General features: G+C 43.3%; 1 protein-coding gene across 1 annotated transcript; it reads right to left on the bottom strand.

Annotated features, from left to right (window-relative positions):
* Positions 1–4,121: 4,121 nt before the first annotated feature.
* On the bottom strand, positions 4,122–5,075 carry LOC110297203 (olfactory receptor 52K1-like). Its single transcript, XM_021165946.2, has one exon. It carries the CDS (start codon positions 5,073–5,075, stop codon positions 4,122–4,124), a length of 954 nt encoding a protein of 317 aa, XP_021021605.1.
* Between the last annotated feature and the right edge of the window lie 9,174 nt (positions 5,076–14,249).

Raw genomic sequence — 14,249 nt, 5'->3', positions numbered from 1 at the left:
CAAAAGAACACACATGGTATGTACTCACTGATAAGTGGATATTAGGCAAAAAGCATGGAATACCCATGATACAACTCATGGGCCACTTGAAGCTCAAGAGGAAGGAAGAACAAAGAGTGGATGCTTCAGTCCTACTTAGAAGGTGGAACAATATAATCAAGGGAAGTAGAAGGTGGGAGGCACTTGGGGAGAAGAGAAGATGGGGAGGGGAAAACAGGGCAGAATCGGGTATGGGAGGAGATGAGGGAGATGTCAGGAAATTGAACAGAAGTGTGTATCAGTTGGGTATGTGGAACTGGGGCAGTCACCAGAAAGTCCCAGATGCCAGGAAAGCAAGACACTCCAAGAACCCCATTGGCATAACAATAGCTGAGATACCCCACAAAGGGGAGGGAGAACCTGTCAAGACCATATCCACAGGTTAGGCATGGCCCCCCAGTTGAGGGATGGGGCCATCCACCGATCTCCAAAATTTTAACCCAGAATTGCTCCTGTCTAAAGGAAATACAGGGACAAAGAGCAGAGCAAAGACTGCCCCACCTGGGGATCCATCCCACATGCAGGCACCAAACCCAGAAACTATTGCTGATGGCAAGAAGTACTTGCTGAAAGGAGCCTGAAACAGCTGTCTCCTGAGAGGCTCTGCCAGATCTTGACTAATCCAGATGCTGAGGCTCACTACCAACCATCAGACTGAGCACAAGGACCCCAATGGAGGAGTTAGGGGAAGGACTGAAGGAGCTGACGGGGGCCTTATCTGGCATCAGTGGGAGGGGAGGCCCTTGTTCCTGTGAAGGATTGATGCCCAAGTGTAGAGGAATACTACGGTGGTGAGGCAGGAGTGGGTGGATGGGGGAGCACCCTCATAGAAGCAGGATAATGAGGGATGGGGTAGGGGTTTTGCAGAGGGAAAACAGGGAAAGGAGATAACATTTTTCTTTTTAACTTTACATAGCAATTTTTTTCTTTTTCCAGTTTTTATTAGGTATTTTCTTCATTTACATTTCAAATGCTACCCTGAAAACCCCCTATACCCTCCCCCGACCCTGCTTCCCTACCAATCCACTCCTACTTCTTGGCCCTGGTGTTCCCCTGTACTGGGGCATACAGAAAATGTGATACATTTACACAATGGAGTACTACTCAGCTATTAAAAATAATGAATTTGTGAAATTCCTAAGCAAATGGATGGATCTGGAGGGTATCATCCTGAGTGAGGAACCCAATCACAAAAGAACCCACATGATATGCACTCACTGATAAGTGGATATTAGCCCAGAAACTTAGAATACCCAAGATACAATTCGCAAAACACATGAAACTCAAGTAGAAGGAAGATCAAAGTATGGATACTTCCCCCCTTCTTAGGAGATAACATTTGAAATGTAAACAAATAAAATACCTAGTTTAAAAAAAAATGTAGCTTAAAAAAAATAGTCATTTTCACTATTAGTGCTACCTAGCCATGAGCATAGGAGATCTTTCCATCTTCTAATACTTCTTATTATCTTTAATTTCTTTTTTGGGGACTTGAAGTTATGATAAGAATTGTTGAGACTTGGTCTATTGCTATGTTTTGTAATGCTAAATTCTGTACAATTCTATATAAAATTGGGAACAGTCAATTACTGGGGTTTGGGTCACCGCTATTCTACTCTTCTAACTTCAGGCCTGGCTACCTCCCCAGTGGTGTACCCCAGACACTTGCTGTTTCTCCTAGCCATGTGCTCATGGCTCTTCTTCCCTCATAGATGCTTGAAGGGAGGCTTCTCTCTCACTCTTCCTCCTTCTTCCCCTAGCTTCTCCCCCTAGTCTCTCCTGCTCCAACTAGGTCACTCCAAGCCCACCTCTAATCCCTTAAATAATCATTAAATAAACGTTGCCTATTTTATTTAACCAATAGTTTTAAATCAATGAACAGAGTTTGCACAACAAAAGCTTGTAAACATAAACAGATACTTGCTGTTTTCCATCAGCCATATAAGACACTTGCTGTTTTCCATCAGCCATATAAGTATAATATGTGTTTTAGAATAAATGAATGAATAAACAAATTTTTTATAACAACAGTGAGTCTTCAGTGTATTTTGGTGAAACAAAATAAACCAGACACTGGTAGGCCTAGACTGTTGGATATAGGATTTAGCATTATAGTACTTAGCAATAGACCAAACCTCAACAATTCTCAAGAAGCATGGTGTAAGAACTTAGCACCTAGGATCTGCCTTTACTAACAATACTTTTTGTTAATCCAACATATTTAAAGGATTTTTTTCAAAAGGAATTTATTCAAAGCCCTCAGAGACTTCTAAGTCCCTTGGAGATAACCCTTCACTCACCTACAGATTCTATATGCAAATTCTTGAAATTATTCTATCTGTCCCCAAGATCTTCATCTTAGTAACATGCTGAAATTCTGAGAAATACGCAAAATAATATGAAAGAAAATAATGTCAGGGAAAGAAAAAGGAAATGGAGAATATCAGAAGACAAAATGCAATAGGAAAGACACTAGTATTTGTGGTGTGGTAAGAATAATGGTTTATTTTGTTTCAACAAAATACACTGAAGACTCACTGTTGTTATAAAAAATTTGTTTATTCATTCATTTATTCTAAAACACATATTATACTTATATGGCTGATGGAAAATATGCTATTGCTAAATCAGTTCCTTAAAGAAAGATCTATTTGTTTATTAAGCAAAAATTCATTACTTCCTAATCAAATACCAGGAACCATGATAAGGATGTGATCAATGTCTGCTATGGATGCAGAAATAACTCATCCATTTAAAAAATACATATACATTAGTAAATAATAATAAAAGATAGGAGAAATAAACCAAGATTTCTGGCAGTGGAAAACAAGTAACTTGATTTGGTTGGGAAATTCTCCAAATAGATAAAGGTGTGGAAAAATCAAAACAAACAAACAAACAACAGTGAGATTGAGAACAAGCATGTTTGCTAACTCTGATTGGAGGGAGCACAAACATTTGAGGAACCCCAAAAGGGACACTTCCAAATACATAACACAAGGGAAATACTATGTATTGTAATTTAAGAACATGTAATGTTATTAAACATACAGCAAATACATCAAAGTAAGTGGCAATGGGAGGAGTTTTCGAGGAAATGAGTGAGAGGATTAGAAATGAAGAGAGAAAATAAGTAAATAGGATGAGAGTCAAGAAAAATTACTGTGGAAAGTAAAGTTTCATGCTTAGTCTCTACTTTTCAGACTCAAAAAATGAGAAAATAAAGAACTGTTATTATTATTCTGAAGGGTTAAAAATATATAGTATTAGAGGAAGATTTGTCTATCCCCAAATTAAACTGAAAGAGTATATAAAATAATGGAACCATGCTTCATCTGCAATTCTGGAATCAAGTGGGGCATGAAGAGCATAGAACACTGGTTCTCAACCTTCCTAAAGGTGAGACATACATACCCTGTCCTTGTAAAAGGGATATTTGACCCTCAGGGATTGCTACCCACAGATTGAGAACCACTGGTTTTCTTAACACAAACTCAAGATAGTGCTATAATTTGATACTACTCTAAAGCCTGAATTTCTCCAGCAGAGAGGATCTTTTGGCTCCCATGTGTAGGCTGAGTGTGCATGCTACATGGTGAGAGCTGCCTCATTTTCTCAAATGTCCAGAATAAGCATCTAGTCTACAGCTCTCACTAAATGCCAGGTATGTACAAATCCTTTTGTGTGTGTGACATGGTCTTGCTATGTATCCCTGGTCAGATTTCAATTCTTTGTGTAGCCCAGGCTGACCTCAAACTCATGATTCTTCTGCCTCAGCTTCCCTCCTGTATCTCCATGCCCAGCTACTATTCTATTTCTTAACTATCTGATGTATCTATATCATCAACCTTTAGAAGAAAAAGATTCGAGAGATACTTGTTTAGTGAATACCTGAGCTCCTACACCTTTCTTAGTCTTGTATTCCAATATGAAAACATCAGAGAACCCAGAAGAGATTTTCCATATTATAATATCCCAGGATGCTTTCTGTCTCCACCAGGCAAATGACCTGGCCAGTAGAGCTTCTAATCTATGGAGAAAGGCCATCATGACCCCTGAAGTCCAGCTGACAAAAATGACAGTCAAGTGGGTTCAATCTTCTTGGAACCTATAATTGTGAACAGACACTCTCTGATCTGTTTGGTCTTAACCCCATATACAATGGGGTCCAAAGCAGGGGGGAAAAGCAAGTAGAGATTGGCAAGTAGGACCTTGGCAGCAGAAGCTGTGGATGGCCCAAAGCGCTGCATGACCACAGAAAGAAAGCCGGGTCCATAGAAGAAGAGGATGACACAGACATGGGCTGTGCATGTACTTCCTGCTTTGCCACGTGCCTCTGGAGAAGGAAAACGCATCACTGCCTTCACAATCTGTCCATAAGAGTAGGCAATAAAGACCATATCCCCCACACCAAGAAAGATCGCCACAGCAAAAGCATAGAGACTGTCCACAGTTATGGCCCCACAAGCCAGCTTCACCACGGACATGTGTTCACAGTAAGTGTAAGCAATTGTGTGCGAACCACAATAAGACAGTCGACAGGCCAGGCTTGGAAAAAAGATAGTTAAACCCACACCTCGCAGTGCCACCAGGCCTCCAATCTTGGCAACAACTTCAGGGGTAAGGATGGTTGCATAATGCAATGGGTTACAGATAGCCACAAATCGGTCCAAGGCCATGGCCACCAGTACCCCTGACTCCATGGCAGAGAATGCATGGATGAGGAACATTTGGGACAGACAGGCATAGGAGCTGATGGCTGTGGCACCAAACCAGAAAATAGCCAGCATCTTGGGCAGAGTGGAAAGGGAGAGAACCAGATCAACAAAAGAGAGCATTGCAAGAAACAAAAACATGGGCTGGTGGAGCCTGTGTTCTATCCAGATGAGAGAAAGCAGGACTGCATTCCCAGTTAGTGAGAGGACAAACATGAAGCAGAAGGGAAGGGATATCCAAACATGGGCAGCAGTCAGTCCTGGGATGCCAGTCAAGAAGAAAGTATGTGGAAGGAGATGAGAATTATTAGAAAAAATCATAGTTGCTCTCCCACACAAAGAGCAAAGAGCCGCTGTAAAGAAAAGGCAGAGATGTAAGATCCAATGAGTGCAGATTATTAGAAAGTCAGGTTGTATGGTTTCACTGATATCAACACCAACACCACATCACTTTTGCATTACAGTTAGTTCTAAAGAAAAGCTCAAAAATAATTTTCAATTTATTCAATATTTCTGAACATTTTCAGATCAGAAGGGTAAGACAGTGGGAAATACATTGGTGAGAAGTTCAGAAACAAGATCCAAAGCTTAGATTCACAACATGTGTGTTCTGGGCTAATTTATGCAGCTGTGAGTGAATATCAAGCAAGTACTATCAGTTTTTAAATTGTTCCTGTCAAGCTCATACTCCAAATCACCATTGGCCTTGGTGTCATCAAGTCTTAATCCACTGACCACCTAAAACTGCCCAAAATGCTAGCACCTGAAAAGTCTTCATTTAGCGGCAACTCACTCTTCTGGATTTTTTGGCTGCCAACGTTAGAGAATACTATGTATTCCCTGGAGTCTCCAATGCTGATCAGACCCTCCCTTGTATTATTCTTTTTTTTATTTTATTTTATTTTTAATTTATTTTTACACTCCATATTCCATTCCCCGCCCCTCCTCATCCACCCTCTCTCTGCTCCACATCCTACACCTTCTCCCCACCCCCTCCCAACTCCACATGGATGCCCCTACCCCCTACCCCCTACCCCCTACCCCCTACCCCCTACCCCCTACCCCCTACCCCCTACCCCCTACCCCCTACCCCCTACCCAACCTGACCTCTAAACTCCCTGGGGCCTCCAGTCTCTTGAGGGTTAGGTGCATCATCTCTGAATGAACACAGATCTGGAAGTCCTCTACTGTATGCATGTTGGGGGCCTCATATCAGCTGGTGTATGCTGTCTGTTTGGTGGTCCAGTGTTGAGAGATCTCAGGGATCCAGATAAATTGAGACTGCTGTTCCTCAGGGGTCAGCTGCTCTGTTCATTGGTTGGGTGCAAATATCTGCATCTGACTCTTTCAGCTGCTTGTTGGAAGCCACTTGCTTCTCCACCCAATATCTCAGTGACTGACTGCCTCACCTGCCATATCTCCCTCTCCTTCAAGGTGGTGATGTGCTGGCATACAGCATTTCGGAGACCTTCAGTAAACAGAAGCTCTTAGACACATAGGTAAAGGCCAAAGAGTGTGTTAGAGCCCCCTACTGAGAGTAGAGTATAAAGTTATCTGATGTTACCACAGCAACAGTTTGCAGCATTATCTGTGTTCTCAAGATGCTCCCTAACAAATGTCATCATCGTGTCTTATTAGAGTCACAGAAATCTAGGAAGAAATAATTCAACCAGTGTAACACACATGTCTGAATAAATGAATAAAACCACAGCCCACATCCACTGACCTAATAAGCTACAAGATGTCTCTGTGTCACCGTACCTCTTACAGGGCAAGAAACATCTAGGACCCTTGGACCATGACTAAAAGAGAGTAACAATATAGATAGATGAAACAAGGACTGAGGAGCAGTGACTGGGGGATTATCAGTCGCTCTGACATCTTAATACCTCAGGTAGCATGATCCTTTCATGTGACAGTTAAGAACAGGGACACAAAAATATAAAGACTTAAGCAGCACTGCCCTCAGGTAATCATCAAGCCCTAACCCACCAAATGTCTGAAACTATCTGGAAAATTGTCATCTGGGAAAACCTTTCACTTAAAGGCATCTCAGTCTTCCTGATGTTACTTGACTGACAAGATTACTGAATATATATAGAGAGAGTATCAATAATCAGGAAAGCTTTGGGAAAGTGAATCACATGCTAGGTGAGAAAGAAATAGTCATTGATCTTACAGCTCCAGTGATGACAAAAGTGAGTCTCTGGATAAAAGAAACAGAACTCATCTTGGAATGTAGTTCAAGAAAGAACAGTTTTAAAGTGGCCCAGAAATTTGCCTCTCCTCCTAATGGAAACCATATAATTATTTTCCTTTCCTTCAACCACAACTGCCAAGAAGACTGTGAGATAATAACAGATAATAAGGCTAGAACATGGGGGATATAGAGTGGCCTAGAGTTCCAAGGTCATGGAATAGAATACACCCAGAATCAAAGTCCATCTTTTCTGACATGTCAGCTATGTTAACATTAAGAAAAGCACCTAGGCACTTTCAAACCTCCAAGTAGGTATCCTCACATGTGAAATGCTTATATTAAAATCTGCCCCACAAAGGCATAGTAAAAATTGAATAATATTTAATATAAAAATGTCAAATGTGAAAAATATCACTTTAATTGGACTGTAAGTAATAAATTATATGCTAGAAGCACTCTGGCTAAAAGTAGAAATTTTGGGGGATTTCAAGAGAGGATATAGTAACTGGGGATATCTGATCAAAAATACTGTACCCACTCCTTCCATCATGCTCCCCTCTCCCTTCCCAGTGGCATACTATTCTACTAATAGCTCCCAGGGTGTGGTGCTGTGAGGGAAATAGAGGCTGAAGAGAAGTATGGCTCTGATTATCTGCTTCAAGTTTTCCTCTAAACAGTCTACCCTTAAGCCTCTGTCTTCAGAAAACTGTTAGAAATAATTGTGCCTGATTGCCTTGGGACAGAAAAAAAATCACTATTTTATCCATGTACTTCAGGAGTCAAAACAAGGAAGTAAGAAAAGAGGGAAAGGATTAAAGAACCAGAGAAATCTCAACTCCAGATTGCCTTTATAAATGTTTTCCTATGACTAGTCTCCTAGGCATCCAAAAGGATCAGGCCTCCAAAAGACTCCTAATCCAGGACTGAACTGTGTGCTTTGCTGAAGAATTTTCAAATACTCATTTCTTCCTTGTCTATCCCATAAAACACCACTTAGAGATCTGACTAGGCATCTAACACAATATATAATATTACCCATGTTGTTCTTTTAATTTTTTGCTTAATGACATAAAGAGCATGCCACTTCACTATAGACTATCAAATTAGCCAGAGTAAAGGACAGTTAAAATATGGATATAGCCTTCATAAGTATGTCTTCCTACCCTGAGACATTACTCACCAAACAACTGCGTTGATTGACCTACAGAAGGGTAAGAGGTTAAGCTACCAGTCAGGCCCCAAGAATAGAGTATTAAATAGGATGCTTTTGAGATATTGTCTGTAGGGATCCAAAGTGAATTTTCAAACATCTAGATACCAATTAATATTTCTGCCTTCTCTTCAAACAAAAGTCTAACAATATCTTTTCTCTTTATTGAGTCTCATGAGAACAGCCCCAGCAGGGAATATTTTGAACAGCATATCCCAGGGTATCTTGCCAAGAAGAGACCAAGATCCAGAGACAAGGAAAGGATTATTGTCATGGATACTGGGAGTATCTAAACTGGTGATGATCTAGAAGAATCTCGTTCAAGATGCTAAAGAAGAAAACAGGGAATGGGGAGGAGTAAATAGCCTTGGAAGCAGCACAGAATATTGCCAAGGAGACCCCGTGTAGAAGAAGCCTTTGATGCAAGGGGGAACTTGGCCAGAAACTATGCCAATGGTCCTGTGTCTAATGTTGCAGTGATGGATCTAAGGCTAAGCCAAGTGCTATAGGTGTTGTTCCATGTATGCCTTCTAACAACTCAAGCCTTTTAATTGGCCTTTCTATAATTTACTCACTTCTCAATCATTAAATCACCCTTAATAAAAATGGCAACTCAACCTACTGGAAATAGGGGCTATCTAGGACTATGAAAGATTTGGATGTTACATTTGACAGGAAGGATCTGGAGAACTGTATGTTCAGTCTTCAGAGGAAAAGGTATATATGATGGCATGCCTCAATATTCACATATTATTCAAATCCAGGAAGAATTTTCTAACAAGGGAAAATGATTTTTCTAATAAAAGCCTTAAGGTGAAGTGAGAGCAAACTCATTGCTAATAAGCTACAAGATGTCTCTGTGTCACCGTACCTCTTACAGGGCAAGAAACATCTAGGACCCTTGGACCATGACTAAAAGAGAGTAACAATATAGATAGATGAAACAAGGACTGAGGAGCAGTGACTGGGGGATTATCAGTCGCTCTGACATCTTAATACCTCAGGTAGCATGATCCTTTCATGTGACAGTTAAGAACAGGGACACAAAAATATAAAGACTTAAGCAGCACTGCCCTCAGGTAATCATCAAGCCCTAACCCAACTAGTTTTATAGTAACTTGACACAAGCTAGAGTCATCTGGGGAGAGGGATCCTCAATTGAGAAAATGTCCCTACAAGACTGATGTATAAGAAAGCCTATAGTGCATTTTCTTAATTTATGATTGATGTTAGTGGACCCACCTACAGTGGGCAGTGCCATTCCTGAGTGGGTGGTCCTGGATTCTATAAGAAAGCAAGTTGAGCAAACCAGGGAGAAGAGTGCTACTTTCTGGCTTATTTCTCATGTTCCTGCCCTGATTTCCCTTAGTGATAGATTGTGACCTCAGAGTTGTAAGTGAAATAAACTCTTCCTCCCAAGTTGCTTTTGGTTATGGTATTTTATCACAGCAATAGAAACCCTAAGTAAGTCACGCATATAAACAATTTTTTGAGACAAGGTCTCATTATGCAGCCTTGACTGACCTGGAACTAGCTATGAAGACCAGACTGTCCTTGAACTCATAGATACCTACCTGCCTCTGCTTCCCTTCCACAGTGCTAGGATTAAAGCCAGGCATGACCATGATCAGCATGCATATAAATTTACAGTCAGGATTGAGACATATTTTTGTCTCTTCGGCATGATAATCCCTTTGCCCCTTCCCCTAGGCTCCATATCCCAACTCACAATTCCAGCAGAGTCTTATGCTTATAAGAAACACTAGCACTAGTAACCCCAGGTTAGACATCACCCACCTCTGCTAACACTCTTTAAAGCCAGCTTAAGAGTTTAAGAGTTAAGAGCTTGAGAGTTTCCAAACAGCAACCCCTCACCTAGGTTCCATATCTCTCCTAGCCTACAACTTCAGCAGGAGAATTCTGCTTTACTAAAGGCCACAAAGGTATCAGGAATCCTAGATGACTAGAGGCCAGCATAAGCACACAATCAACAACAGCCATAGTTGGAGAGGTGGCTCAGCAGTTAAGGGCACTGACTGATCTTCCAGAGGTCCTGAGTTCAATTCCCAACAACCACATGGTAACTCACAACCATCTGTAATGGGATCCAATGCCCTTGTCTGGTGTGTCTGAAGACAGCAACAACGTACTCACATACATAAAATATAAAAAAGAAATATACAATCAAACATGTGAAGGAGATGAGAAAAACTGTTTGAGACCTGAAAATGAAAATAGAAGAGATAAAGAAAACACAAACCGAGGGAATCCGGAAGATGGACATTTTAGGTAAGCGAGAAAGGAGTACAGACACAAGCATCACCAACAGAATATAGGAAGACAGAATCTCAGGAGTAGAAAATACAATCAAAGAAATTGATAGATTTGTCAAAGAAAATGTCAAATATAAAAAGTTCCGCTCTTCCGGTCAGAAAAGCACCTGAGCAGCTGGGGCGCAGGGTCTGCTGACACTCGCCAACTGCCCACAACACCCGCCACAGGATCTTAAGACTTCTGGTGAGGGGAGCACAGCTTCTGCTCCAACCCAATCGCGCGGGACCTGAGACTGCATTAGTTAGGGAAGCAGAAACCGGCCTGAGTAGGACCACAGGCCTCATCCGGCTTGGATCAGCGCCAGGGTAGCGGGAGCGCAGGGTTGCCTGACACCCGCCAGCTACCCACGACCCCCGCCGCAGGATTTTGGGACTGCTGGTGAGTGGAACAGAGCTTCTGCTCCAATCCAATTGCGCGGGACCTGAGACTGCATTAGTTAGGGAAGCAGAAACCGGCCTGAGTAGGGCCACAGGCTTCACCCGGCCGGATCAGCGCCAGGGTAGCGGGAGCGCAGGGTTGCCTGACACCCGCCAGCTACCCACGACCCCCGCCGCAGGATTTTGGGACTGCTGGTGAGTGGAACACAGCTTCTGCTCCAGTCCAATCACGCGGGACCTGAGACTGCTCTGGTTGGGGAGAGAGAAATCCGGCCCACACAGGGCCACAAGCCTCTTCCGGTCAGAAAAGCACCTGAGCAGCTGGGGCGCAGGGTCTGCTGACACTCGCCAACTGCCCACAACACCCGCCACAGGATCTTAAGACTTCTGGTGAGGGGAGCACAGCTTCTGCTCCAATCCAATCGCTCGGGACCTGAGACTGCATTAGTTAGGGAAGCAGAAACCGGCCTGAGTAGGGCCACAGGCCTCACCCGGCCGGATCAGCGCCAGGGTAGCGGGAGCGCAGGGTTGCCTGACACCCGCCAGCTACCCACGACCCCCGCCGCAGGATTTTGGGACTGCTGGTGAGTGGAACACAGCTTCTGCTCCAGTCCAATCACGCGGGACCTGAGACTGCTCTGGTTGGGGAGAGAGAAATCCGGCCCACACAGGGCCACAACCCTCTTCCGGTCAGAAAAGCACCTGAGCAGCTGGGGCGCAGGGTCTGCTGACACTCGCCAACTGCCCACAACACCCGCCACAGGATCTTAAGACTTCTGGTGAGGGGAGCACAGCTTCTGCTCCAACCCAATCGCGCGGGACCTGAGACTGCATTAGTTAGGGAAGCAGAAACCGGCCTGAGTAGGACCACAGGCCTCATCCGGCTGGATCAGCGCCGGGGTAGCGGGAGCGCAGGGTTGCCTGACACCCGCCAGCTACCCACGACCCCCGCCGCAGGATTTTGGGACTGCTGGTGAGTGGAACAGAGCTTCTGCTCCAATCCAATTGCGCGGGACCTGAGACTGCATTAGTTAGGGAAGCAGAAACCGGCCTGAGTAGGGCCACAGGCCTCACCCGGCCGGATCAGCGCCAGGGTAGCGGGAGCGCAGGGTTGCCTGACACCCGCCAGCTACCCACGACCCCCGCCGCAGGATTTTGGGACTGCTGGTGAGTGGAACACAGCTTCTGCTCCAGTCCAATCACGCGGGACCTGAGACTGCTCTGGTTGGGGAGAGAGAAATCCGGCCCACACAGGGCCACAAGCCTCTTCCGGTCAGAAAAGCACCTGAGCAGCTGGGGCGCAGGGTCTGCTGACACTCGCCAACTGCCCACAACACCCGCCACAGGATCTTAAGACTTCTGGTGAGGGGAGCACAGCTTCTGCTCCAATCCAATTGCGCGGGACCTGAGACTGCATTAGTTAGGGAAGCAGAAACCAGCCTGAGTAGGGCCACAGGCCTCACCCGGCCGGATCAGCGCCAGGGTAGCGGGAGCGCAGGGTTGCCTGACACCCGCCAGCTACCCACGACCCCCGCCGCAGGATTTTGGGACTGCTGGTGAGTGGAACACAGCTTCTGCTCCAATCTTTAAATAGTGACAACGATAACAACTAACCCCAGAGATTACCAGATGGCGAAAGGTAAACGTAATAATCTTACTAACAGAAACCAAGACCACTCACCATCATCAGAACCCAGCACCCCCACTTCACCCAGTCCAGGGCACCCCAACACACCGGAAAAGCTAGACACGGATTTAAAAGCATATCTCCTGATGATGATAGAGGACTTCAAGAAGGACGTTAATAACACACTTAAAGAAATGCAGGAGAACACTGCTAAAAAGGAAGAAGACAATAAAGAGGAAGCACAAAAATCCCTTAAAGAATTGCAGGAGAACACTGCTAAAGAGTTACAAATCCTTAAAGAAAAACATGATAACATAATCAAACAGGTAGAAGTCCTTACAGAAAAACAGGAAAACACATCCAAACAGATGATGGAAATGAACAAAACCATACTAGACCTAAAAAGGGAAGTAGACACAATAAAGAAAACCCAAAATGAGGCAACACTGGAGATAGAAACCCTAGGAAAGAAATCTGGAACCATAGATGCAAGCATCAGCAACAGAATACAAGAGATGGAAGAGAGAATCTCAGGTGCAGAAGATTCCATAGAGAACATCGACACAACAATCAAGGAAAATGTAAAATGCAAAAAGATCCTAACTCAAAACATCCAAGAAATACAGGACATAATGAGAAGACCAAACCTACGGATAATAGGAGTGGATGAGAATGAAGATTTTCAACTCAAAGGACCAGCAAACATCTTCAACAAAATTATAGAAGAAAACTTCCCAAATCTAAAGAAAGAGATGCCCATGAACATACAAGAAGCCTACAGAACTCCAAATAGACTGGATCAGAAAAGAAATACCTCCCGACACATAATAATCAGAGCAACAAATGCTCTAAATAAAGATAGAATACTAAAAGCAGTAAGAGAAAAAGGCCAAGTAACATATAAAGGCAAGCCTATCAGAATTACACCAGATTTTTCACCAGAGACTATGAAAGCCAGAAGATCCTGGACAGATGTTATACAGACACTAAAAGAACACAAATTCCAGCCCAGGCTACTATACCCAGCCAAACTCTCAATTAACATAGATGGAGAAACCAAAGTATTCCACGACAAAACCAAATTCACACATTATCTCTCCACGAATCCAGCCCTTCAAAGGATAATAACAGAAAAAAACCAATACAAGGACAGGAACCACGCCCTAGAAACAACAAGAAGGTAATCCCTCAACAAACCTAAAAGAAGACAGCCACAAGAACAAAATGCCAACTTTAACATCAAAAATAACAGGAAACACCAATTTCTTTTCCTTAATATCTCTTAATATCAATGGACTCAACTCCCCGATAAAAAGACATAGACTAACAAACTGGCTACACAAACAAGACCCAACATTTTGCTGCTTACAGGAAACTCATCTCAGAGAAAAGGATAGACACTACCTCAGAATGAAAGGCTGGAAAACAATTCTCCAAGCAAATGGCATGAAGAAACAAGCTGGAGTAGCCATTCTAATATCTGATAAGATTGACTTCCAACCCAAAGTCATTAAAAAAGACAGGGAGGGACACTTCATACTCATCAAAGGTAAAATCCTCCAAGAGGAACTATCAATCCTGAATATCTATGCTCCAAATACAAAGGCAGCCACATTCATTAAAGAAACTTTAGTAAATCTCAAAGCACACATTGCACCTCATACAATAATAGTGGGAGACTTCAACACACCACTTTCACCAATGGACAGATCATGGAAACAGAAACTAAACAGGGACACAGTGAAAC

Source organism: Mus caroli, unplaced genomic scaffold (assembly GCF_978045245.1).
Source record: "Mus caroli unplaced genomic scaffold, Mus_caroli_1 scaffold_8, whole genome shotgun sequence".
Taxonomy (NCBI): domain Eukaryota; kingdom Metazoa; phylum Chordata; class Mammalia; order Rodentia; family Muridae; genus Mus; species Mus caroli.
Note: the sequence above shows the minus strand (reverse complement) of the source record. Positions and strands in the feature narration are given on the sequence as shown.